We start from the raw sequence: 27,912 nt of genomic DNA, 5'->3' as shown, positions 1-27,912 counted from the left end.
AGAGAAAAAGAAATTCCACATGTTCTCACTCATTGGTGGGAGCTAAAAAAGAAAAAAAAAAGAAAAACAAACAAACTAATTCACCCACATAGACACACACGCACACACACACACAAAAAATCGGGGGTGGGGGGTGGGGATGAAGATATAACAACTATACTTCCATGAAGTTGTTACAACAAGCAAACGGAAAGGACATTCTTGGGGGGGAGGGGAGAGAGGGAGGAGGGAGGGAGGTGTCGGTGATGGGCCATAATAATCATATACAGTGTATATTGACAAAAAAAAAAACAAACAAAAAAAACTATGGACCTTGGTTGACAGTGATACATCAATGCAGATTCATGGACGGATGTACCACGCCGATGGGGAATGTTGATGGCAGGGGAGCTCGGGACAGGGGTATGTAGGAACTCTCTATACTTCTAATCGATTTTGCTGTGAACCTAAAACTGCTCTAAAAAATAAAGTCTATTAATTTAAGAAAAAAAAATACAATAGTGCTGAAATTTTTTTCAGTGTTATCACTATTGACATGAATATAGCCATTAGACTCTTATTTTTAGAAGGGGTTATAGTTAAATTAAAATTTTACAGCATTAATTTGAACTTAAGTGTATACAATTCCCATATTTTGGAAGGTTGAACTATAGCTGCAATTCACACAGCCTATAAAACCAGGATGGCTGTAGTGGGTGTGAAAGCATGTCACCACAGAGGGGCAGCCTTGTCATATTTTATCGCTTTTCCTGTGCTAGAAGGTTTATTCACTTCCAGAAACACAGAATTGCCAAATGATGTTTATGATGCACATGACAAAGTGTATTGGAAATGTGACTAGAAAGAAAAGCTTTAAGAAAACTAAAAATTCTCTCTTGTAATTTTTCTCAATGTAGGCGAATTAAATATTTTAAAAGTGAGTTGGTTTGCAGTTATTTATAGTAAGCATGGTGGCTGGAATTTGCTTTCAGGAGGAAGCAGAGTAGAAGGTACTAACATATATGGGTATGCATGCTATCTATTTTTAATGTCTAAATATATTTCCATTTGAATGACTGTATCTTTTAATGACATGTGCTGTGACACATGCATAGGTCTTGCTCCTGCATTTATTTGCAGCCTTTGAGGCCACACAAGAGAAAAGACCCTGACTCAGTGGCACCCTGGGCAAAGCACAAAGTCTGCCCTAAATGCTGTCACCTGCTGAGTAAGAGCCACATTGTGCCATCACATTACAGATTGACTCTGGAGGGAATTTGGTGAAAATGAATTTACCCTCAAACCCACCATTTCACATCTCTTGGCCTTTTCATATACCCACATTTTTTAAAATTTAATTTTATTTTGTCAGTATACAATGTGGTTCATATACCCACATTTTAATGTAAACCCTTCATGTCCCCTTGCCTTCTCTGCTCCCAAATAAAAAGGAAAGAAAAGAAAAGAAAAAAACCCCCCACTTAATTATAGATAATAGATTTCAGACATGGGCTATAGTACATGACTAAGGAGGTTCCATGTTTATCCTGCTGCAAACAGGCCGTGCTTATTTCTGTTTCTCAACTGATGCTGCTACTGGTGGTAATAACAACAAGGACATTTTTGATTCAATGTAACATCTATCAAAGTCTCCAATGCTCTTGGATGCCATCATATGCCAGGCACTGAGGGAATGGATAGAAGATGAAAAGCCATGGTTTCTGCCCAAGAGCTTACGATTTTTATGGGGAAGACTTTCATTTATTCACTCAGCAATTGTTTCCTGAGCTGCCCCATCCTGCAGTGGACAAGGCAAGCATGACAGACATGGCCCCTATCATCATGAAGCTTAGAGTTAATTACAGGGTGATAATGGCTAGAATGTACATGAAAAATACTATTACATTAGTCAGGATAGGTCATGTTATGCTGCCATAACAAGTAACCTGAAAGTCTCAGCAACTTAAAATAGTGGCAAACTACAGCCTATGGGACAAATCCAGCCATGGCCTATTTTATTTGTCCTGTGAGATAAGAATGGTTTTTAGATTTTTAAATGGTTGTTAAAAAAAAAAGAAGAAGAAGAAAATGTGACAATGACCATATGTGGTCCACAAAGCCTACAATATTTACTATCTGGCCCTTTACAGAAAAAGTTTGTCCACACTGTCTTAAAACAACAAGATTTCTCTCCTGCTAATGCTGCATGCACACTGAAGGTCAGTGCATTAGTCCATTTCTGTTGCTTATAACAAAGTACTTGGAACTTGATAATTTGTAAGAAAATGAAATTTATTGCTTACAGTTTTTGAGGCTGGGAAGTCCAAAGTCCAGGGAACACAGCTGGAGAGGGTCTTTTCACAAATGGCAGAACAGAGAGAGGGAACTTCTCATGTGCTCTTCTTTTAAAGCCCTCAGAACCACACCCCTGACCACCATTGTTATTCCATTCATTTGACATGGTCCTCAGAATCTAATAACCTCTTCAAGACCCCATCTTTCAATTACCCTAGTAGGATTCCCCAACCTCAACAGTTACAGTGGGGATTTAAGCTTCAGTGAGGTTGAGGGGGCATCCAGTCTACAGCAGTCAGCAAGGGAGCTGTGCTCAGATACCTAGTCTGGCTGGAGCTTCCTCTGTAGCTGCTTCCACATTGCAGAGGCAGGAAAGAGAGAACACAACATACCATATCTTGGCTCTTAAAACTTTTGCCAAAGTGTCACAGTGCTTCTGCTCAGATTTTATTTGTTGGAGAAAGTCAGATTTAATAGGGTGAGGATACATTCTTTCCCTGAGACAAGATGGGTGAACGGTTACACAGTCGATCACAACTATCCATCACAGGGAAAATGTGACTAACTCTGCCTTAGGGACCTTTGGGTGGGGAGTTAAGCAGGAAAGGTAAAAGCAGTTAAGGCAGGGGGTGCAGCAAATGCAAAGGACATAAAGGAGTATGGTGTGTCTAGGTCCTAACAAAATGTTTGATGTGGCAACAGAATAGAGAGTGTTAGTGAGTGGAGAGCCTAGACATTGCCCTTTGGGCAAAGACTTATCTTCAGATATTTTTCATACTGGAAATTATGTGATCAGATTTGGGAGGTAGAAGGGTGATTATAGTGGTAGGTGAGGGGGCATGTTGGAGAAAGACTGTAGACAGAAACTCGGTTTAGGAGATGTATCAGTTAGGATTATGTCTAAGTGCAAAATGCCAGACTAACAATGAGTTAAGCCATGGAGATGCCTAGTTATTTCATAACAAGGGATCTGGAAGTGAGTAGTTCCAGGGTGGGTTCAGCAGCTCAAGGAGGTCAGCAATGGTCTCTGACTTTCTATCTTTTTTCTCTGGCATCTCAGAAAATTGACTTCTTGTCCATATGCTTGTCATCTCAGTCACACGATGGTTGCCAGAGCTCCAGGCATCATTATCAAATTCAAAGACAGGAAGCAGGGTGGCTGCTAGGGTAAAAAACAAACAAGAATTCTCTTTTGAACGGCTGTCTACTTTGCTTTTCTCATTAAAGAACATCTTTCAAAGAAAATACACATTAGACCTCTTGTACTGTGTTGGCCAAAACCGAATCATGTGATCTCCTCTAGCTGTAAGAGAGACTGTCGAGGTGAGCATGCAGCCTCTGTAGTTGGGGGTAAGAAAGGAAGAAGGAATCGGCCAGTGGCTTTGGAGAGCTAGCCCACAGTCTTTGTTCTGAAGGCTCTTGCAATTGTTCATGGAAGAATGATGTGGGATTTGCCTATGGCAGCAGGAGAGGAGGATACGGAGGAGAGACTAGATTCAGCAGTTATTTGGGACTCAGAATTAAAAGGATTTGGTAGCTGGCTAATGAAGTCAGAGGTATGAGAACAGCTGAGAAAGAGTCTGAGCTTGTGAAGATTATGATGCCATTGGCAGAAAACTGAGTGAGGAGATTAAGGGTGTAAGATTTTTGACGTGCTTAGTTAAAGTCTGATTATGTCCTTCTCCTGGTTAAAATCCTTCAAGTAGTTCCTATGACATTTAAGATAAAGTTTACTTTCCTCAGGACACCCAAGGCTCTTTCTTCATGATCTCCCCCTTTTCCTTTGCTCTGGCCTCATGGGGAAAATTGCTTATTTCTGAACTGACCAGGCTGTGGTTGTATACCTCTAGGATTCTAACATGGCATTTCCTCTGCCAGGAATGCCCCACCTCTCTTCTGCTACTCAAGTCAGAGGCCATTTCTACAGGTGGCATCTTTGATGTCCACATCTGATATGTTCTTTTTCTGAGATCCCTTAGTACACAGGGCTTACCTCTCATAGCACATAGGACATGGTATTGAAAACATTGGTTTATTACCATCTCTTCCTTGAGGTAAAGGAAATCAATTTCCTTGACTTTGTTTTTTCTGATAACACTTAATAAATATTTATTGAATAAATGGACAGACGAATGAATGAACAAATGAACAAATGAATGAGCAAATGAACAATAACACATCCAGGTGGAAATGTTCAGAAGCCAATTGCAAACAGGTAGTAATGGTCAAGGAGATACCTGAGTTTGAGATCTTGATCTGATAGCCAATATTGCCGGAGAAGAGTGTTTAATGAAGAGGAGTTGAAGGTTGATGTGGAAACTGGGTATACACATGGGCAAAGGCACAAGCAGTTCCCACCATCAACTCTGATCATGTAACTGTAACCTAAAGGAAAGATTTTACTTTCTTCAGTGCCAATAAATTTGAGAAATCAAATTAGACCTATTTTGTGCACCAGAATCCTTAGTATTTTAATTGTTTTTTTAGAGGACCAGAGGATTTTAATTGTTATTCATTGGCTAAACTTCTGCTGAGAAATCTGTGTCATTATAGGAAAAATGAATTAGTACTGCACTTCTGATAGCAAGCTCAAAGTCATGTGCTATACCTATAAAATCTCCTGGCCAAATATGTATGTAATGACTCTTTGGCTTCTGTAGGTCCCTGGACCTAACTTTATTTATTTTATTTTATTGAAACATAATTGATTGTATATAGTGTGGGGTACAGCATTGAATATCAGTACCTGTGTGCAATATGTGATGCTCAAATTGGGATAATTAGTATATTCAACATTACACGATGTAATCATTTTTTGTGGCCCTTTATCAATTTCTCACTAATCCCCCTCCATTCCCCCTTTCCCACCTCTGGTTGCCTCAGTTCTGTTCTCTCCTTTTGAAAGTTCAACAAATTTGTGGTATTTCAATGAACATGCGGTATTTCTCTTTCTGTGCCTGGCTTATTTCACATAATTTTCTCTAGGTTCATTCATGTTGCTGCAAATGACAGAATTTCACTCTTTTTTATGGCAGTGCAGTATTTCATTGTGTATTTATACCACATTTTCCTTATCCAGTCACCCATTGATGGATATTTAGGTTGGTTCAAACTCTTGGCTATTGTAAGTAGATCTGCGATAAACACCGGAGTGCAGGTATCCCTTTGACATGATGATTTCCATCCCTTAGGGTTATACCCAGCAGTGGATTGCTGGATTGTATGGCAATTCTATCTGTAGTTGTTTGAGGAACCTCCATACTGTTTCCATAATGGCTGTACTATTTTACAGTCCCACCAGCAGTGTAGAAGAGTTCCCCTTTCCTGGCATCCTTGCCAGCATTTGTTATTCTCAGCCTTTTTAATAATTGTTATTCGCAGTCTGCCTGGGGGGAGATAATATCTCAATGTGATTTTGATTTGCATTTCCATGATGGTTAGTGATGGTAAGCATTTTTTCATGTGTCTGCTGGCCATTCATACATCTTCCTTTGAGAAATCTCTATCCAGTTCCTTTGCCCATTTTTTAATTGTGTTACTTGTGTTTTTTACCGTTAAATTGTTTGAATTCCTCGTATATTCTGGGTATCAATCCTTTGTTGGACGCATAGTTTGCAAGCATTTTCTCCCATTCTGTAGGTTGCCTTTTCACTTTGTTATTTGTTTGTTTTTTTGTTTTGTTTTTTTGGTAGTGCAGAAGCTTTTTAGTTTGATATAATCCCAGTTTTTCTTTTGTTGCATGTGCTTTTGAGGTCTTGTTCATAAGGTCTTTGCCCAGTTCCACTTTCTGGACTTAACTTGCTTTGAACCTTTTCTGTGGTTTACTTCCCATTAACCAGATGTAGTGTCTATTTGAGTTTAGCTGACCCAGAGCTTTGAGTGCTCTTCAAAGACTTCAGAATATTGAGTCACTTGTTTTGCATGCTCTCAGCATTTGTGGTGGGAAGGACAGCCACAGAATTTTTCCAAGTCAACATCTTTCCCTCATGTTACTAAGAAAGTAAGGATATTATGTGTGAAGTCCATCACAGTTGTCTTATATTGCCATTGGGTCTTGTAAAAATAAGGAGAAAATGTTGAAGAAAATTTAGTCAAATACAATTTCTGAAATATTTTAGAGATTCTTACACCTTCTGCAATTTGGGGTTGGCTTTGAGGAAAGGATGAGAATACCAGTTCCAAAAAAGTTAGAGCCCAATAGGGTTAGTTCCTTACTCTGGGTGAGACAATTGTTACCCTCTTCTGAAGAGACAGTGAACTAGGTGACTATGGAGGCACCAAATCTTTACCACCTTAGGAAAAAACTGGAAGTAATAACTTCACAATGTTGGGCTTATAAGGCCAAATAAAAGTGCCAAAGACTAAAGATAATAGAGTTCATTTTAGAATATGTCTTCATATGGGCTTATTGGGATATGATTTAGTTCTCTTAGAAATTTTAAATGTAGGGCATAATATCTGATGTGTTCTGGACATGTGAATTTTCCCTAAGTGTGTTTTCCAAAGAAGCATAGTGAGTAGGTGGGAGTGTTATTTATTTATTTATTACTTTTAGATTTTTGTAGCTATTAATTCAGTGGTGCACGATACTGTACTTCTGATTGTCTCATCAGCCTTCCCAGCCTCCTAAGTCTATGGAAGCTACTGGAGCTTCAAAGGCACAGCCCTGATCTCCGTCCTAGGCCTTTTGAACACTAGAATCATGTCACCTATAGCGTGGCTCTTAGCACTTCTATTTGAATTAGAAATGGCAATATTATTACTATAGCTGAACTTCATTTGGGAGAAGGTCAAGAAGAAATTTGGGGCAGAGGGGACAGAGATTAGAAATCTGAGTGACCTTCCAAGGAGGAAGTGTCAATGGACAGGGGTTTGTTGAGGGAAAACTGTGAGCATCTTTGTGGAAAATTCCTTTCCACCTCACACACCTCCACGGAGTCCTGCACTGAGAGGCTGTTACTGATGGTCCTGTTGCTGTGGAAGATGGAGAGGTTGGCCCCTCCATCCAAGGCAGCAGGAAAGAGCAGAGCTGTAAACAAGATGAGGTTGCAAGGTGGAGATCTTTCTCCCGGCCTGTTCTGCAGTTGTGCTCAGGTAGACTACTCTGTCATTGCCTAGCATTATAGGAGTTTCCACTGGAAAGAGCAGAGCTGTAAACAAGATGAGGTTGCAAGGTGGAGATCTTTCTCCCGGCCTGTTATGCAGTTGTGCTCAGGTAGACTACTCTGTCATTGCCTAGCATTATAGGAGTTTCCACTGATTGTTTCTTGACATTTTCAGTCATTTGTTTTCATTTTACTCAGGGAAGACATCTTTAAGATGATAAAAATTTTAGCTCTGATTTGAAGGAAAGAAGCAACTGTACAGAGCTATATCTCCTGAGCATTGACTAATGGGATAAGAGGGTATCTATCCATGATCTCATTCGGTACTCTGAGGCACATTTCCATCTTCACAGATAATGAAAAGGCTTAGAAAGGTGAAACAACTTGCTTAAATCACCCAACTAATAGGTTGACGGTGCCTGGAATGAACCATGTCTGCTTCTAGAGCTCATCTCTTAAGCAGGTTTCTTTATGGTATTCCTTCAAGGGAGACCATTTCAGGTAAAGAAAAGGCATGTTTGAGGGCTCCAAGGTGCTCATAGTAAAGTGCTGTGCAAGGATGAATAGCTCGGTTGAAGTAGGCATTTTAAGTGGGGGTGGTTATGAGGTCAGCCAACTGAACATGGCTGTGGGGTCTTGCATGGTCTGTCAATACCTGCCACTCTTTATACTCCAGTCAGGCTGGTGTTCTTCAGTTCCACAGTGGACCATATTTCCTTGACCACAGGGCCTTTGCCTGGAAGTCTCTTCTCCACTTTTTCCTCTTACCTAGTTAACTTCTGTCTCCCTTCAGATATTAGCTCAGTCACCATTTGTCACTGAGTTTCAAACCTGGATTGTTTTCCTAATCAGCTGTTTCCCCATTACCCTCTCATAATATCATAAATCTACCTGTTCTTTAATAATTTTGTCATGACTGTAAATTTACATTTATATGTGTGATTCTTTATTTAATATGTATCTCCACCACTAGTCCCTAAGACGTATGTCAATATGGATGATTTCTTTTTTTTCTTAATTTAATTTAATTTTGTCAATGTACAATGTGGTTGATTATTGTAGCCCATGACTGAAACCTCCCTCCCCCCTCCCTCTTCCCCCTCCTTCCCAACAACCTCATTTCTGTTTGCTTGTCGTATCAACTTCAAGGAATTGTAATTGTTGTGTCTTTTTAATATGGATGATTTCTGACCTGATTATCATCCTATCTTTAGTACTTAGCCCAGTACCTGGAGCATAGGTGCTTAATGTTGGACAAATGAATGAATCAATAAGTAAATGGACAGTCTTGAGAGCCAGATAAGGCAGCTGGAAGCTTTATAAAAAATGGCAATCAGGGGACGTTCTGGTACTTATGTGAGAGCCTGTTGTGATGAATACAGGGGTTGGTGGATTGTTCCATTATTAAACACCCTGTGGTGTGAATTAGAAGGAAAAGATTTCTAATGAAGTGCACCCAGGTTGTTGCAAGAAGAGGGAGAGGCTGGGCTTTTGGCACATTTAAACTATGGTCACAGAAATTAAAAGAAAGGTACAGATACAAGAGCTGTCGAGGGGGTAAATACAGGAGCAAGAGAGAGAAAAGGCAGAAATTTCAAGCCTAGGAAATAGGAAAGATGAGATGCTATCTGCTGTAATGAGATATCCCAGACAACTGTGAACAGTGAGCCCAGGCTGGGTGGATTGTGGCAAGCACCTTATAGAGCTGGAGGTGAAACCCCAGACAAAGGCTGGGAATTTGTAGCTGGGTTGTGAATTTGGGAGTTGCTAACACATGTGTGATGGACGAAAGCTGAGTTCCCTGTGGAAAGGCACGGAAATACCTGACATCTGTACAGTGTTTCAAAGTGCTTCTCATCGATTGCCATGTTGTTGTTGGAGCAACTCCTTGCAAACCCCCCTTGTAAGTTTTATTGGCCATTTTTGAAAAACCAGAGTAGCTGAGTGATGTGGAATGTGTCCAATGTCACAGAGATAGTAAATGACAGAGCAGGAATCTAGAGACTCAACCAGAGACCACACAACATTTCCATCTGAAGGCTGACAGCAGCAGGCTGTAGTGTAAACATGCTACAGTCTTTAACATTTTCTGTATCATTTGTTCTATCAAAGGAGAGATGTTTTTGACCCAATATTTTCATAATGTGGTGTACGTGAAATATTTTCTTTTGTCATCTTTGAATTCCCATTATGGCACATCAATGCTTTTATGACCACAGTTTCTGAAAGAAAACATTTTCTTCTACTCCAAATATGATCACAAGTGAGGAAAGAATAATAGAAACATTCCTGCTACTACTAAAATCTCCCAAGTGGCCAAACAATATTAGTTTTTGCTCTGTTGAAGAATACTTCTCAACCATCTGTCCAAGTTTGGCAGACATCTGTCCAAGTTTCTGCCATTATCTAAATTAAGTGGGGTGAATAATGGAGTGACATACCTTCATTTTTGCCTTTCAAAATCAGTGGCAGTTTTTATAAAAATAAGATGACTTTTATGTAGCATTAGAACTAACAGTATTATTTTATGTTGTAAGTTGGTCATGGTTTATGTGTGTTAAAAATATTGAAGCCCTCATACTATACTATTTCTTCTCCATTGTGATTGCTTAATTTTAAACTACAAGTAATTTTCTCCAATACTTGATAGAAGAAAGAAAGTTTTAGCAAGCCATCTATCTTGTGAGTAGTTGTTTACAGCACTTTACATGACTTAGACTTTGAATATTTTTTATTTGTCATTTATACTACTGGATTGAGAGGATACCTATGATTATGCACAATATCTGTAAACATGTCAAAGGATATATATATTCATAAATCTGCAGTGATAAGTAGTAGAAAGTTTTTGCTCTTATGATATTGCATGCTAGTTAGGAACGACAGACCCTAAAGACATAAACAAATATTAAATAAATAAACAAATAAATAAATAAAATGAATAAATAATGTAGTTTCAGTTAATGAAAGATGTTAAGAATTAAATAAATGTAATAGAAGAATGTTAAAAGAGGAGGGAGCACATTTTTGATAATATGTACTAGAAAGACCACTTTGAAAACCCAGATCATGTATGGTCTTAGAAGTTTGGCCTTTATTTTTAGTATTTACCAGACGTCTTTGTAGAATTTTAACCTCAGAAGTAGTGACATCTGCTTTAGGTTTTTAAAAGACCATTTTGACCTGGTATGAAGAATCTCTTAGAAGTTTGGCCTTTATTTTTAGTATTTACCAGACGTCTTTGTAGAATTTTAACCTCATAAGTAGTGACATCTGCTTTAGGTTTTTAAAAGACCATTTTGACCTGGTATGAAGAATTATATTTTGGGAGGAGAGAAAAACAAAGAGTCTGTTCATGAGGTACAGTTCAGTAGCCTCTGTGAGAGGTCATGGTGGCATGGACTAGGGTGACAGCAGTTGTATTCCTTATCCACTTCTGGGTAGCAAATTCCTCCAAAACTTAAAGGCTTAAAACAACAAACACTTATTTTCTCACAGTTTCTGAGGGTTCAGAATCCAGGAGCAGCTTAGCTGGGTGATTCTCAGGGTCTTTCATGAGGTTATAGCTAAGTTGTCCGCCAGGGCTGTATCATCTAAAACCTTGGCTGGCGCTGGAGGGTCTGCTTCCAACAAGTCTCACTACCATGGCAGGCAATGAGTTCTGGATTTTGGCTAGAGTGAGTGCCTCATTTCTCTTCCACTTGGCCTTTCATCCTCCAGGTCCCCTCTTCTCTATGTGGCCTCTTCAGCAGAATAGCCTGGACTGTTTTTTTTTTTTTGTCCTTTTTGAGACCGGCCGCACCGCGCTCAGCCAGTGACCGCTGTGAGCGCACCGGTCATCCCTATATAGGATCCAAACCCACGGCGGGAGTGCTGCTGCACTCCCAGTGCCGCACTCTCCCGAGTGCGCTACGGGCTCGGCCCTAGCCTGGACTGTTGTACATGGCACCTGGTCTCTGGGAGAGTCAGTGAGCAAGAGCAAACACACCAAAAATGGAAGTCACAGTTTCTTTATAACTTAGCATTGGAAGTAACAGCTCATCATTTCTGCTCAAGAGAAGGAAAATTAAGATCTACCTCTTGAAGGGATGAATATTAAAAAATTTGTATAGACATGTTTTCAAGATTACCACTGCAGTGGATGTGATAGAAGGTGGTCTAATTCAAGATGCATTTTTGGTGTAGAAATAGTAGGACTTTACTATGGTGAAGGAAAGTGAGGAACTGTATCAGTCAGGGTCCATTCATCCCATGCCAATAATCCCAGAGTCTTAACTTGCTCCAGCACCAACTCAAAAGTCCAAAGTCCAGAGTCTTATCTAAATCAGATATAGGTGAGACTCAAGGGATGATTCATCCAGAGGCAAATTCCCCTTCAGCTATGAGTCTATGAAACCAAAACAAGTTTCATGCTTCCAAAAAATGGTGGTAGGACAGGCATAAAGTAGGAATTCCTAATCCAAAAGGGAGAAATAGGGAGGAAAAGAGAGGTAACTAGTCCCAAGCAAGTTTGAAACCCAACAGGATGCACAGCATTAAATCTTAAAGCTAGAGAATAATCTTCCTTTACTCCATGTCCTACTTTCTGAGCACACTGGTATGGGGGTTGGGCCTCCAAGTCCCTGGGCAGTCCCTATGGCTTTCATGGGCTCAGCCCATGCTTCAGCTCTCCGAGGCTGGCATTGCATGATGGTAGCTCTACAATTCTGGGGTCTTTGAGATGGCCCTGCTCCCACGGCTCCATGAGGCATTACACTATGGGACTCTGTGTGGTGGCCTTTCCCCTGCAACAAATCTCTGCCTGGGCTCCGAGGCTGGCCATGATGTTTTAAAATCTAGTTGGAGGAAACTATGCCTCCACAGCACTTGCATTCTGCTAGCCTGTGCAATTAGCTCCACATGGACACTGCTGGGGTTTACAGCTTGCTCTTTCCAGAGCAGAAGCCGAAGCTGCACCTGGGCCTTCTTGAGCTATGACCGGGGTCATCAAGGAGTGCTGTGCCAGAACATAGAGCAGAGACTTGAAGCAGCACAGGGCAGTGAATGCTGAGGTCCCACAGGCATCTCCCTGGAAACCTAGCCCTAAAGGTCCTAGCTTGCCTTAAAAATCTCTGTAATGCCTTTGAGGTCATTCTCTCACTGTCTTGATAAATAGAACCTAGCTTTATTCTATCTATATTTATCTCCTTAGCAAACTTGCCACTTGGACACACCCTTAAGTATTCTCTCTCAAACATGCTGTTTCATTTTTTACGTGGCTAGGCTGAGTTTTCTGTATCTTTTTATTGTACTTTCCTTTTACTAATAAATTCCATCTTTAAGTTATTTCTCTCTTTTTGCTTGTTGCTGTATGCAATTAGAAGAAGCCATGCAGAATCCTGAATGCTTTACTACTTAGATATATCTTCTGATAAGTATCCTACTTCACTGCTCTTCAGTTCTGCCTTCCATAAAGTCCTAGGACACAGACACAATTCAACCAAGTTCTTTGACACTTTTTAACAAGGATGGCCTTTCCTCCAGTTTTCAATACCTTGATCCTCATTTGTGTCTGAGACTTCATCAGAATGGTCTTTAGTGTCCATTCTACCAGCATTTTGATCACCACCACTTAAGTAATCTCTAAGAAGTTTCAGACTTTCCCTACAGCTCTCTCTCGTGAGCCCTCACCAGAATTACCTTTAATACTCTGTCCTGAGTAATCTAGGCTTTTTTTTTTTTTTTTTGGCATTCACTTCAAAACTGTTCCAACTTCTACTCATTACCCAGTTCTGAAGTTGCTTCAACATTTTCAGATATTTGTCATCGCAATACCCCACTTCTTCAGTACCAATTTTCTGTCTTCGTCTCTTTTGAGCTGCTAAAACAGAATAACAGACACTGGGTAACATATAAAGAAAATAAATTTATTTCTCACAGTTCTGGAGGCTGGGAAGTTCCATATCAAGTTGGTGGTATCTGGTGAAGACCTTCTTGTTGCATCACTCATGACAGAAGACATTTGGGTGAGAGAGGGTGGCACAGGCAAGAGAAGAATTCACCTTTCCTCTGCTTTTCTGTTCCTACCAGACCACCTGCTGATCTGATTTGCTCACCTACATTGAGAGCAGATCTTCTCCACTCATTCTATTGACTCACACACCAATCTCCTCTGGAAACTTCCTTACAGATACACCCAGAAATAATGCTTTACCAGTTCTCTAGGTATTCCTTAATGAAGTTGACACCTAAAATTAACCATCATAGTACCTTATATATAAAAACTAACTTGATGTGGATCATAGACCTACATGTAAAACTTAAATTATAAAAACTTCTAGAAGAAGAATTATATATAATCTTTGCAGTCTTGGGCTAGGCAAATATTTTTTAGCTATAACATCAAAACCATAACATATAAAAGAAAAAAATTAATAAATTTGATTTCATCAAAATTTAAAACTTCTGTTTTTTTTCAATAAAAATTATTAAGAAGATAAAAATAAAAGCTGCATATTGGGAGAAAATATTTACAAATCATATATCTGACAAAGAATCTGTATACAAAACTTAATAAGAAAACAAACAACCCAATAAAAAGATGGGCAAATTTACTAAAGAAGATACACAGATGACAAATAAATACATAAAAAATGTTCGACACCAATAATCATTAGGGAAATGCAAATTAAACTATACTGAGATATCATTACATAAATATTAGAGTGGCTAATTTTATTTTTAAAGTTATTTATTTACCTTTTACAATTTAACATTTACTTGTACATATTTGTAGAGTCGAGTCTGTTATTTCAGTATATGCATATACTGCACAATGTTCATTTGGGGTGGATAGCATAGTTTTGTACCTATTAGAAAAATGGCTAAAAAACCTGACAACATCAAATGCTGGTGAGAATGAAGAAGTAACTGGAACTCTCATATGTTTCTGGTGAGTTATTTATTTACCTTTTACAATTTAACATTTACTTGTACATATTTGTAGAGTCGAGTCTGTTTTTTCAGTATATGCATATACTGCACAATGTTCATTTGGGGTGGATAGCATAGTTTTGTACCCATTAGAAAAATGGCTAAAAAACCTGACAACATCAAATGCTGGTGAGAATGAAGAAGTAACTGGAACTCTCATATGTTTCTGGTGAGAAAAAAACACTAGAAAACATTTTGGCTTGTCAATTAAAAAAAGATCAAATTAAATATAATCTTATATTATGATCCAGTAATGCCACTCCAAGCATTTATCAAAGATAAATTAAAAATTATGTTCATACAAAAGCTTGTATGCAAATATTGTACTTACTTGGACCTTCAATACAATGTTAAATAGAAATGGTGAGAGTGAACATCTTTAACTTATTTTTCAACATAAGGCAAAAACATTCAGTCTTTCAGCTTTAAGTGAAATGTTAGCTGTAGGTTTTTTTGTAAGTGCCATTTATGAGGTTAAAGAAGTACCCATTTATTTCTACTTTGTTGAAAGGAATAAATGTTGAATTTTATCATATGCTTTCTGTATATATATTGAGATGGTCATATGGTTTTCCTTCTTCAATGTGTTGATCTGGTGAACTACACTGATTGATTTTTAAATGTTGAATCAGCCTTGTATTTCTGGCATAAAACCCACTTGGTCATTGTGTATTATTCTTTTCATAAACTGCTGGATTTTATTTACCTAAATTTTGTTGATAATTTTTGTGTCAGTGTTCACAGGGGATACTGCTCTGTAGTTTTCTTGTAATGTCTTTGTCTGACTTTGGTATCAGAGTTATGTTGGCTTTATGAAATAGGAGTTAGCAAGTGTTCTTTTCTTTTCTATTTTCTGATAGAGTTTGTGCAAGATTTGTATTATTTATTCCTTAAATGATTGGTTGAATCTGTGATTAAAGCTACCTGGGCCTGGTTTTTCTTTGTTAGCAGCATTGTGTTCTGATGAGGATTTCAGGGCTTTAGAATCAAGCAACTCTATAGCAGTGCGCTGTGTCAGTGTTCACAGGGGATACTGCTCTGTAGTTTTCTTGTAATGTCTTTGTCTGACTTTGGTATCAGAGTTATGTTGGCTTTATGAAATAGGAGTTAGCAAGTGTTCTTTTCTTTTCTATTTTCTGATAGAGTTTGTGCAAGATTTGTATTATTTATTCCTTAAATGATTGGTTGAATCTGTGATTAAAGCTACCTGGGCCTGGTTTTTCTTTGTTAGCAGCATTGTGTTCTGATGAGGATTTCAGGGCTTTAGAATCAAGCAACTCTAGATTCAGATCTGACTCTGTTGATTTCTCCCTGTGAGACATAGGGCAAGTTAGTCATTCTTTATGAGCCTCAGTTTCCTCATCTATAAAATGAGTGGTTGTGAAGATTAAATAATAATAAACACCAATTGTTTAGTACTATAATACATATAAATGTATATATACATTATACTATACTATTTATTACCATACTATATTATAATACTTATTTTACAGATAAGAGAGCTACTGCAAAGGGAGATTAAATAACTTGCCCAGAGTTACTCAGGTTGCACATGATGCAGCCAGAAGTTGAATTGAGGCTGTCTAGATCCAGAGTCCTGGCTTTTAAGCACTAAACTACACTAAGTAGACTAAAACCTATCTTTCAGTGTTGCTCTGAGTATTAAATGAAGCAATTCATATAAACAGCTAAATTTGTGCTAATACGAGGTTGTGCTTTAGTAAATATGCATTATTATTAATAATGTGAATTTTTATTATTTTGGAGGGAAACTAGTTTGGAATATTTTCAACCCGAAAGGCATTTTAGTATATATAAATAATGAATTACTCTTTAAAGTTGATTGCAGTGAAATTCTGTAGACATTTGCTACACTTTACAAAGTGATATTGTGAACATCAAACCTTGTTAGGAATAACAACTTGAAATCTCACCCCGGTTCAGCACTGTCTTTTTGTGCAGTCCTGGCAATTAAACCTCTTGTAATGTTGGAGAATCTGTATAATGAGGATAAGAAGGATATCTATTTTGAGTACTTTGCCTTAAGTTATTGAGTGATTTAAAAAAGAGAGGTATCTGAAGGTGCTTTGAAAAGTACATCTAGTTCTAATATGTAATATAAATATTTGGTGTTTTAATTAGAATCCTTTGTTGATATGTAAACATTTTGAGATGATTTTGAACATCGTGTTTTCTGTGACTTACAAATAGATGCCATTTAATTTTAGGTTTTCAGATTTTCATGTGGTTATTCAGATGAGGTTGGCCTTTCTCTTGGCCAGATGAGGTAATAACTATCATATGCCAAAATGTTAGATTCATCCTATTTATTTGAAAATTACAAAGTGTAATCACAAGTTTAATAAGTACTTTACCCTAAGTTTTAGTCAGAAAGATGTATTTTAGCATTTTTAAAAAAATGTTAAGCCTTATTATGTCAAAACATATAACATGATGGCATAACGTATGTATGGTGTTAATTAAGGCTTGGAGTGGTGTGGAAGATTGGCATCTGGGGCATTTTGTTGGAGGGTTAAAAAAAACCCATTCTGTTCTGAAGTGTAATAGTTATTGTGAAAAATGTCAAAAGCTAAAGAACAATGCTAATTCTTGGAAAATATAATAACATACTGCTTTCTTTTGTGAATTGTAGCTGACTTTGGCCTGGCAAATGTGTGTGTGTGTGTGTGTGAAAGAGAGGATCTATAGAGTAGGTAGAAAAAAATTTAAAACATGACAACTACTTTCCTTTATTAGCCCAAAGACACATTTTCCTTTAATTTTTAAATTAACCAAAGAGTTAGTAAAGCTGAACCTGCTGATATAGATAAGCTATTATTTCATGTAGGTATATCATGATTGTTTTAGTAACATGGACAATATATCTTATTACCATTAATCTTTCTACTAAGCTTTTGTTCTTTTAAATTGCTTTAAAAAACTCCTTTCTACTACTTCCTTCTCTCATCTCCCCTCTCTCACAGTTGTTAGAAATGCTCCGTGTGGGTTTTACTATGAAGTTGGGCTCACAAACCAGCTTTCTTCCTTGTTTTTGATGTCTTCAACTCAGCACAGAGTTAAAAGAACTCAGTCCTAAACTACATTTCATTATTTTCTTAGTCTGAGATTCTCCAAAAATCAGACCTTGAGATAGGGATTCAAGTGAAATAGTTCATTTGGGATGTGGTCCCAGGAAACACTGGTAGAGGAGTGGGGGAGTGAGAACTTATAAATTGAAATGGTCCTTGACACATAGTAGGTGTGTAAGAGTTGTTGAATAAATCTATGAATGAACTAGTAGATATGCTACCCAATGTGACACTTGGAACGTTTTATTGCATCTACTTGTATGTATGACTCTTTCTCTTTTATAGCTATAAACATTCAAGGGCAGGGAAAGGATTTTTGTGTCCTATTACCTATCCCAGTACTTTGCAAATAACAGGTATTGAATAAATTTTATTGTGTGAATGAATAAATGATGACAGATGCAGTACAATTAGATATATGTTTACAAAGTAGGTTGCTTCTTCAGTAAATGAGTGTTTGTATTTTGATTAATTGAGGCACTTGTAATGTCTTTAGCATATTTTGAGGGTTCCTTTGCAAGCCATTAATTATTATGAAGTGAGAATCTTCTTTTGCTAATCATATATTTTTTGTTGAATCTGTTGAAATTAGCAAACTAATATGGCAGTAAGTAGAAAAGAAGATTTTGGGGAAATATTCTGATATCTAATACAACAGGTCAAGCAATCAAGATACTTCCATTTTCTTTCTTAAGCTAGCCTATTGTTGTACAATTGAGTCCTGGGGATAAAATTGAAAATGAATCTTCTTGAAGCAGGGTGGAAATTTTCTGGGAATAACAGCTCCATTTTACAAAGTCCTTTCATACAAGAGTGTTCAGAACAGAGTTTTTAGAGGTGACTTTCACTTATTTTACTGAAAACTAGTTTACATCTTTATTCTTGAAACTAGCTTTACGATAAATTGCAAAGAGATTGGTGGCCAGGCTAAAATTGTACCTTGAAAACTGCAAGTTTGTCTGTATACCTAAACTCTTAACAATAAGACTAGTCAACCCATTACTTGCTACTAGAAGATATATTTTCTTTTGTTTTACTTTGCACTATTTTTCAGAAATAATGAAAATTTGATCACAAAAGTGTTAAGTAACCATATATTCCTGAACAGATTTGATTGTTGATCAAAATTACAGCACAAATAAAATACCAACTTAAATTTCAGTTGGTCATACTTGGTATAATCAGATTTTTATACCCAAGATTGTGAATTAAATTTAGAATTGCTAATATGGTAGTATCAACTCTGTCTTTGTGTGTGTGTGTGTGTGTGAAAGAGAGGATCTATAGAGTAGGTAGAAAAAAATTTAAAACATGACAACTACTTTCCTTTATTAGCCCAAAGACACATTTTCCTTTAATTTTTAAATTAACCAAAGAGTTAGTAAAGCTGAACCTGCTGATATAGATAAGCTATTATTTCATGTAGGTATATCATGATTGTTTTAGTAACATGGACAATATATCTTATTACCATTAATCTTTCTACTAAGCTTTTGTTCTTTTAAATTGCTTTAAAAAACTCCTCTCTACTACTTCCTTCTCTCATCTCCCCTCTCTCACAGTTGTTAGAAATGCTCCGTGTGGGTTTTACTATGAAGTTGGGCTCACAAACCAGCTTTCTTCCTCGTTTTTGATGTCTTCAACTGAGCACGGAGTTAAAAGAACTCAGTCCTAAACTACATTTCATTATTTTCTTAGTCTTGAGATTCTCCAAAAATCAGACCTTGAGACAGGGATTCAAGTGAAATAGTTCATTTGGGATGTGGTCCCAGGAAACACTGGTAGAGGAGTGNAAACCTTGTTAGGAATAACAACTTGAAATCTCACCCCGGTTCAGCACTGTCTTTTTGTGCAATCCTGGCAATTAAACCTCTTGTAATGTTGGAGAATCTGTATAATGAGGATAAGAAGGATATCTATTTTGAGTACTTTGCCCTAAGTTATTGAGTGATTTAAAAAAGAGAGGTATCTGAAGGTGCTTTGAAAAGTACATCTAGTTCTAATATGTAATATAAATATTTGGTGTTTTAATTAGAATCCTTTGTTGATATGTAAACATTTTGAGATGATTTTGAACATCGTGTTTTCTGTGACTTACAAATAGATGCCATTTAATTTTAGGTTTTCAGATTTTCATGTGGTTATTCAGATGAGGTTGGCCTTTCTCTTGGCCAGATGAGGTAATAACTATCATATGCCAAAATGTTAGATTCATCCTATTTATTTGAAAATTACAAAGTGTAATCACAAGTTTAATAAGTACTTTACCCTAAGTTTTAGTCAGAAAGATGTATTTTAGCATTTTTAAAAAAATGTTAAGCCTTATTATGTCAAAACATATAACATGATGGCATAACGTATGTATGGTGTTAATTAAGGCTTGGAGTGGTGTGGAAGATTGGCATCTGGGGCATTTTGTTGGAGGGTTAAAAAAAACCCATTCTGTTCTGAAGTGTAATAGTTATTGTGAAAAATGTCAAAAGCTAAAGAACAATGCTAATTCTTGGAAAATATAATAACATACTGCTTTCTTTTGTGAATTGTAGCTGACTTTGGCCTGGCAAAGCAAAAACAAGAAAACAGTAAACTCACGTCTGTTGTTGGAACAATCCTGTATTCTTGGTAAGAACAATTATTTCATGGCTGTCAAACATCATGTGTAACTGGTATAGAGTTTAATTTCTATTCTTGGCTTGCAAAGGAAAGAGAATTTTAGGAAAGAAAGCTTATTTTAATAAGTTTTCCTCAATTACCTAGGTAATACACATGAATAGAATTATAGATCACTATGTGTGTTTAAAGCAACAACCGCAAAAAAAATCTTTCTTCTAGGGTAGCTCTGCCCCTCATGGTGACTATTTTAACTTATAAATTGAAATGGTCCTTGACACATAGTAGGTGTGTAAGAGTTGTTGAATAAATCTATGAATGAACTAGTAGATATGCTACCCAATGTGACACTTGGAACGTTTTATTGCATCTACTTGTATGTATGACTCTTTCTCTTTTATAGCTATAAACATTCAAGGGCAGGGAAAGGATTTTTGTGTCCTATTACCTATCCCAGTACTTTGCAAATAACAGGTATTGAATAAATTTTATTGTGTGAATGAATAAATGATGACAGATGCAGTACAATTAGATATATGTTTACAAAGTAGGTTGCTTCTTCAGTAAATGAGTGTTTGTATTTTGATTAATTGAGGCACTTGTAATGTCTTTAGCATATTTTGAGGGTTCCTTTGCAAGCCATTAATTATTATGAAGTGAGAATCTTCTTTTGCTAATCATATATTTTTTGTTGAATCTGTTGAAATTAGCAAACTAATATGGCAGTAAGTAGAAAAGCAGATTTTGGGGAAATATTCTGATATCTAATACAACAGGTCAAGCAATCAAGATACTTCCATTTTCTTTCTTAAGCTAGCCTATTGTTGTACAATTGAGTCCTGGGGATAAAATTGAAAATGAATCTTCTTGAAGCAGGGTGGAAATTTTCTGGGAATAACAGCTCCATTTTACAAAGTCCTTTCATACAAGAGTGTTCAGAACAGAGTTTTTAGAGGTGACTTTCACTTATTTTACTGAAAACTAGTTTACATCTTTATTCTTGAAACTAGCTTTATGATAAGGTGCAAAGAGATTGGTGGCCAGGCTAAAATTGTACCTTGAAAACTGCAAGTTTGTCTATATACCTAAACTCTTAACAATAAGACTAGTCAACCCATTACTTGCTACTAGAAGATATATTTTCTTTTGTTTTACTTTGCACTATTTTTCAGAAATAATGAAAATTTGATCACAAAAGTGTTAAGTAACCATATATTCCTGAACAGATTTGATTGTTGATCAAAATTACAGCACAAATAAAATACCAACTTAAATTTCAGTTGGTCATACTTGGTATAATCAGATTTTTATACCCAAGATTGTGAATTAAATTTAGAATTGCTAATATGGTAGTATCAACTCTGTCTTTGTGTGTGTGTGTGTGTGTGAAAGAGAGGATCGATAGAGTAGGTAGAAAAAAATTTAAAACATGACAACTACTTTCCTTTATTAGCCCAAAGACACATTTACCTTTAATTTTTAAATTAACCGAAGAGTTAGTAAAGCTGAACCTGCTGATATAGATAAGCTATTATTTCCATGATTGTTTTAGTAACATGGACAATATATCTTATTACCATTAATCTTTCTACTAAGCTTTTTTTCTTTTAAATTGCTTTAAAAAACTCCTCTCTACTACTTCCTTCTCTCATCTCCCCTCTCTCACAGTTGTTAGAAATGCTCCGTGTGGGTTTTACTATGAAGTTGGGCTCACAAACCAGCTTTCTTCCTTGTTTTTGATGTCTTCAACTCAGCACAGAGTTAAAAGAACTCAGTCCTAAACTACATTTCATTATTTTCTTAGTCTGAGATTCTCCAAAAATCAGACCTTGAGATAGGGATTCAAGTGAAATAGTTCATTTGGGATGTGGTCCCAGGAAACACTGGTAGAGGAGTGGGGGAGTGAGACAGAGAAGGGAGGCCAGTACAGTGAATAAATAATCAGGCTCATAGAGTCTTATCTGTGATATAGTGTAGGAGATGTCTTAGAGTTGTCCTATATGCTCGATGAGAGGTTGGCGTATTTTTTCCCCAAGTGGGAGCCCTCAGCATTTGACTGAGGGCTGGCCTGGGAGGCTGGTGGCCCAGGCACTTCTGGGAGAAAGCCCTCAGGCCAAGAGTCAGAACTGCTTGATGCCGGAGACTTGCACTGCAAATGAGAGTTGGAGGGGACCTGGCCAGGGTCCTGATATTTCAGCTGTGTAATTTCTCAAGTCCTAATTGTTATGAATTTAAGATGCATCATAATAAATTGTTTGATATATCTAGTTTCTCATGAATTTTCTAAATCCTCATTTTGGTGTTTTCTCTGAGTTTTGTAAATTGGACAAAAATAAAACAGCTATCTTTCATAGTCACCAATTGTTCTGTGTCTCACAACTCATGCCTTTTCTTTAATTGTCTCTTTACCCTAGGGTATTTCCCTCCTAGTTCTGTAATTTTTGTGTAATCCTCCTGAGCTTCTCTGAGACTACATATGTGGATCTTGAATGCACAGGGAACCTCTGTCCCCGCCCTCCAGGGTCCCCAGAGTTTGATGAGTTTGATGTTGCCATGTCATTTTGCCCTTTCATTTTGCTTCCTCAGATATTAATTTATTTAATGGGAGAAAGTTCTCTTTATCAACTCCTATAGGAATGCCTCAGAGTATTCTTTATTCTGTATTCAGTGCCACATAAGAGGTTTGTGGGTGCATAGCTGGACTGATTGTGATGGAACAGAAGGTCAAGAAAAGCTCCTTTTCTTAATCTGATTTGATTGATTATTAGGCAGGTCCTTTGCTGTCCTTCTCAAGGTAAATCATCTCCAAATATGGTCCTTGTTTCTGTTTTTGATCTCTGTGTCTTATTCCACTTCCAAAGAACAAAACTGCACACAATTTTCGGCTGCATTTTCAGAGCAGACTATAGCATTTGAGGCTCTGGGAAACACTTTAAGCTAGTTCTTTGCAGAACATATATTTGAGATTTAATAAGCAAGTATGATGTAATAAAAATGCAAAACTTTGACTATTACTGAGATGGGAATTCATTGAGTTTCTATTGTTTCATATGATCCCATTCATATTACAACATTACATAATTAGGAGAGAAGCTGGTGAAGTTTTTATTGGATAGATCAAAATAAACCCATAGGTAAACCCAGGCAAGTAGAGACAAAGTGGAGCATGCCCAACTATTGACTGTAACTCTTAAGTTCTTAAGAAAGCTGTAATACGCCCAGAACTCTAAAAAAATTTAATGACTTAAAATACTTGAGTGACTTCTAATTGCTCATGTAAAGACCAAGCCTCAGTATGGTTACCAGCACACAACACTGCATGCTCTGGCCTCTTCCAGGTTCTCCAGTTTTATTTCACACCAGACTTTAGTAATTCCTAACTGCTCCATGTGGGCTCCCTCTGACCACAGGACCTTTGCATATGCTGGGATACTATTTTGTATAGCTGGAATACTATTTTTCCACTTGTCATATGATTAACTCTTACTCAACCTTCAGTTGTCAGTTAGAATTTGGCCTCCTCAGGTGAATCCCCCTAGATAATGCATATTTCCTCTGGTCTCCATACTCCATGCACTTTTCTTTCACACGGTTGAATTTTTCTTTTAGTGATAGGCCATTATAGTTTTTCACCACTGTCCCCAGCACTGAGCCCAGAGTCTGGTACTTTATAGACTCACAAGATATATTTGCTACATGAATGATCCATTATTTGCATGATTATGAACAGTACCCAAAGCAATGTACTGTAAAGAAAATTGTTCCTTTTTATTACAACAAATTTTTCACTCCCCCTTGCTGTTCCTTCAGATGTCCAAAATTTTCCTCCCTAGAAAGCTCTTCCTCCAGATAGCTGTAGAGTTTACTTCCTTACTTCATTCTGGTCTCTGCTTAAATGTCACTTCTGGTGGAGAGGTTTTCCCTGAAAACCTGCCCAAAATAGCAACCTCCCTTCAGACTCTATCCTCTTATCCTGATTTAGTTTTTCATAGCCCTTGCTGCTGCCTGACCTTGTATTGAATTTGAATTGGTTTATCATGTGCCTCCCTGACTACAGCACAAGCTCCATGAGTGTAGGACTTTTGTTTCCTCTGTTCATCATGTTTGCCCAGGGCCTAGAAAAGCAGACAGGCAGAATCTCAATAAATATTTTGAATAATTAAAGACAAAATAAGTCATTCTGCATTTGAATGTGATTAAAAATCAGTGTGCATTTTTATTGTGCTCTAAGATACTAACATATCTTTGAACCTTTTGTACTTTTGTCCCAGTGAAGCCTGAAGCAAATGTGTTTAGTTTGAGACAGTATGTACCTTGAGGTCAGGATCTATTTTATTTATTTGTTTATTTATTTATTTAATCTTCATATCTTCCATATTTACCATTGGCCCTGAGGGAAATTGCAAAATAGGAATTTTCAAAAACAAGAGCATAATTGGGATAAGAACATATATTGATTAGCTGGTAAGTAGAACATTACTAAGAGCTCAAGCTCTGGAATCAGATTGCCTGGTTTAAATCCTAGTCTGCCATTGAGTGTAATAAATGATTGAACATCTCCGTGCCTCATTTTCCTCATCTGTTAGGGGGATAATAATAATAATGCCCATATCTTAAGATTGCTGTGAGTGTAAATGAGTTCTGTGTGTCCAAATCTTGGAACAGTGCCTGGCTGGCATCTGGTAAACACTTACTAAATAACAGTGATTGTTATTTGCTAAAAGTTTGAAAGAATGGTACTCATTTGAATGTGTAGATGGTATTATGCCTAAGAATCAGATTGTTTCTTAATAGTCATAATAGAGAAGAATTAAATATGCTGTGTTTATTTATAGCTCCTTCTCCCTTCCTGTCTCTATATTTGGTTCTTGGATGGCTGCTTTGGTTACTAGTAGGGACCATGATTTTCCCAAGCAGCTGAGAAGTATGAAAAGGGAGGAAGATGCTCTTAGCATGCAAAGATGGGAGATCTACAGGAACAGAACTTTCTATAGCAGTGCTTTGAGCAGGTGGGCAGGGGTATGCTTTTGCCTGCAATTCCTTTTATTTATGACTTTACTGTGGCCCAGCAGGATGATTTATCCAAATAGTATCACCTCTCCCTGCCCTCCATAGCTCCGCCTGCCTTCTTGCAGCTCCATAAACACATGCACATGCACACGCATATGCACACACAGAGTTGTTTTATATTAACTGCTTAGTTAGGTAGGAGGAAATTTTGAGTGAACTCAGAATTTAATTGTACAAATTGAACTCTAAATACATCTTAAAGACTCAGTGGAATAGATCACATGGTCTCATGAATTTAAATAGAAGCTGCTAAATAGAAACTATTAGAGAACAGATATTAATGATGTCACACCACATAATGTCTAGCTATATGTTGCTATCCACGTACTTTTACTTATTTTTATTTATCAAACATTTATACAGATCCTACTAAGTATAGGCACAGTTAAGTGCACTATAAATACTAAGTAATTTAATCCTCAAACCCCCTTTAAGATAGGTCTATTTTAAGTAATCTTAAGGGAGGTTAAGTAATCTTGCTTAAAAGTGGAGAAGTTAGACATTCTGACTCCAGAGTGTATGCTCTTAACTACTCTGCTACACTGTCTGCTAATTGAATAGTGAACCGAATTGGATTGAACCGATGTGTCAAGAATTATAAATAGGTTAACCAGAGGCTGGGATGGGGAAGGGGAAGGGAGGGACAGGGAGAGGTCGGTTAATGAATACAAAATTTTTTTTTTCCTTTTTGTCTTTTTTACTGACCGGTAAAGGGATCGCAACCCTCGGTGTTGCGCCCGCACTGCGCTCAGCCAGTGAGCGGGAACCGGTCTCCACATGGGATCTGAACCCTCGGCAGGAGCGCCGCCGCGCTCCCAAGTGGCGCACTCTCCAGTGCGCCACCAGGCCGGCCCTAATGGATACAAAATTATAGCTAGAGAGGAAAAATAAGTTCTAGTTGTCTATGGTAGTGCTAGGCATCTATAACTAATGATAATTTATTGTATGTTCTCAAATGGCTAGAAGAAAGGAGCTCAAATGCTCTCACCAGAAAGTAATGGTAATTTCTATGTTGATAAATATGCTAATTACCCTGATTTGATCATTTACATTGTATAAATGTATTGAAATATAACTCTGTACCCCATAAATATGTACAAAATATACGTGTCAATTTAAAAAATAAATACAATTAAAAAAAAGAATTACAAATATTGCACTATGATTGACATTTGCTTCAGGGGTATTGCAATTTGGTATTGCAATTTGTTCTTTAGAATGTATACATCCCAGGCAAGCTTTATCAATACATTTATTATTTGCTAAGTTTTACTTTTATTCAACTAAAATTCTTGTTTTAAACTTTTCCTAATTTTCACAGTTGTTTTCTCATCATTCAACACTTTAAACATTTTAGATAGGTTTTGAATAATGATAGAAAATTTGATAATGTCTAGAGACACTTTCTGAATTCAAAATGAAAAGTATGGACTTTCTAGAAAAGAAAAGAAAAAAAACCCAACAGTTCCAAGTTAAGAACATTTATAACTTCATATAATTTTGACATTATAATATCTTTGAATCTACTGATACCATCAGAAGTGTATGAATAAAGAACAAAAACCCTTTTAGTATCTACTTTTACTCATTTTGCATGTCTCTGGTAATGTTCAACACTAAGTTTAGCCAAGATTAAAAATCTGAGTGTGGATACATAATGCCATGTACGTTGTAGGTTTTTTAGAGTCTGATTTCTTCTAAACTCCCCAGCAGCACAAGAGACAAGAAAGGGAACTCTTTGATCATTGATTCTGTCAGTAGAAGCTCTTGCTTTTTTTATTGACTAGTAGTTCAAAACCACTTATTTTCAGTTTCCTCGCTTTTTATAGTCTTTATTTTACAAGTAAGCATGGGTCTGTAAACATTGGATTTCTTTCTCTATACTTATTTGCCTAGTTTGTCATTTTAATCATTTGATACCTGAGTCATTATGTGTAGTATTTCACATTTTCCATTGGAAAGAGATGTGAGAGGGAACATATAATGATAAGATGTCTTACTTTGACCTGATTTTCTGAGGTAGGGGGAGAATTTGGTCAAAAGAAATAACCTCATATATTTACCCACAAATTAATTTATTGAGTAATTAAGAAATTAGGAGAATTATTTGGTGATGAGGGATGTATATTTTAGTTATGTATTGCTGTTTAACAATTCATCTCAAAATTTAGTTGCTTAGAACAACAACAGCCTGTGTGGGTTTGCTGGGCACTTCCTCCATTGGCTTCCCTGGGTTGACTCGTATGGCTGCATTCAGCTGGATCATTGGTTCGGCTGGAAGGTCCAAGGTGGCCTCACTTATCTGGCAGCTGATGCTGATTCTTGGCTAGGGTCCCTTGGATGCCTCCAGGTAGACATCATCCTCCTTTCATTTAAGTGACAGTGTTGGAGCAGCATTCCAAGAAGGCAAAAGTGAAAGCTGTAAGGTCTCGTAAGGGCCAGCCTTGGATGTCACTTAACATCCCTTCTGCCATATTCTAGTGGTCAAAGCAAGTTAAGACAAGCCCAAATTCAAGGGATGGGGAACTACATTTACCTCTAGATGAAAGGAGGGGCACAGAATTTGTGGCCATATTCAGTAAACCATAATGTAGCACTGTAGTTCATACAAAAGAAGCAAAATCCCCTAAGTGGCTTCAAGAGTCAAGATCTTTAAACCAAAGAAATAGCCTACTTTAAACACTAACAGTTGGCACAGCAGCTATAAATCTCCTCAAAATGAAGTGTGGTGGTCTAGATCCAATTAGGAGATAGAAAAGACACAGTTGGCTAAATAGGGAAAGTTTAAT

At 37.1% G+C, this 27,912-nt stretch overlaps 1 protein-coding gene across 1 annotated transcript in view; it reads left to right on the top strand.

Annotated features, from left to right (window-relative positions):
• LOC103594828 (serine/threonine-protein kinase Nek10-like) overlaps window positions 1–27,912 on the top strand; it is a gene marked incomplete at its 3' end in the record, with an annotated part of 177,347 nt that overhangs the window by 66,553 nt on the left and 82,882 nt on the right. The window contains 1 exon segment of the mRNA XM_008578105.1: window positions 19,990–20,065. Coding sequence (XP_008576327.1) covers window positions 19,990–20,065 — 76 coding nt within the window.

The sequence above is a fragment of the Galeopterus variegatus genome, unplaced genomic scaffold, assembly GCF_000696425.1.
Source record: "Galeopterus variegatus unplaced genomic scaffold, G_variegatus-3.0.2 Scaffold1630, whole genome shotgun sequence".
Taxonomy (NCBI): Eukaryota; Metazoa; Chordata; class Mammalia; order Dermoptera; family Cynocephalidae; genus Galeopterus; species Galeopterus variegatus.
Note: the sequence above shows the minus strand (reverse complement) of the source record. Positions and strands in the feature narration are given on the sequence as shown.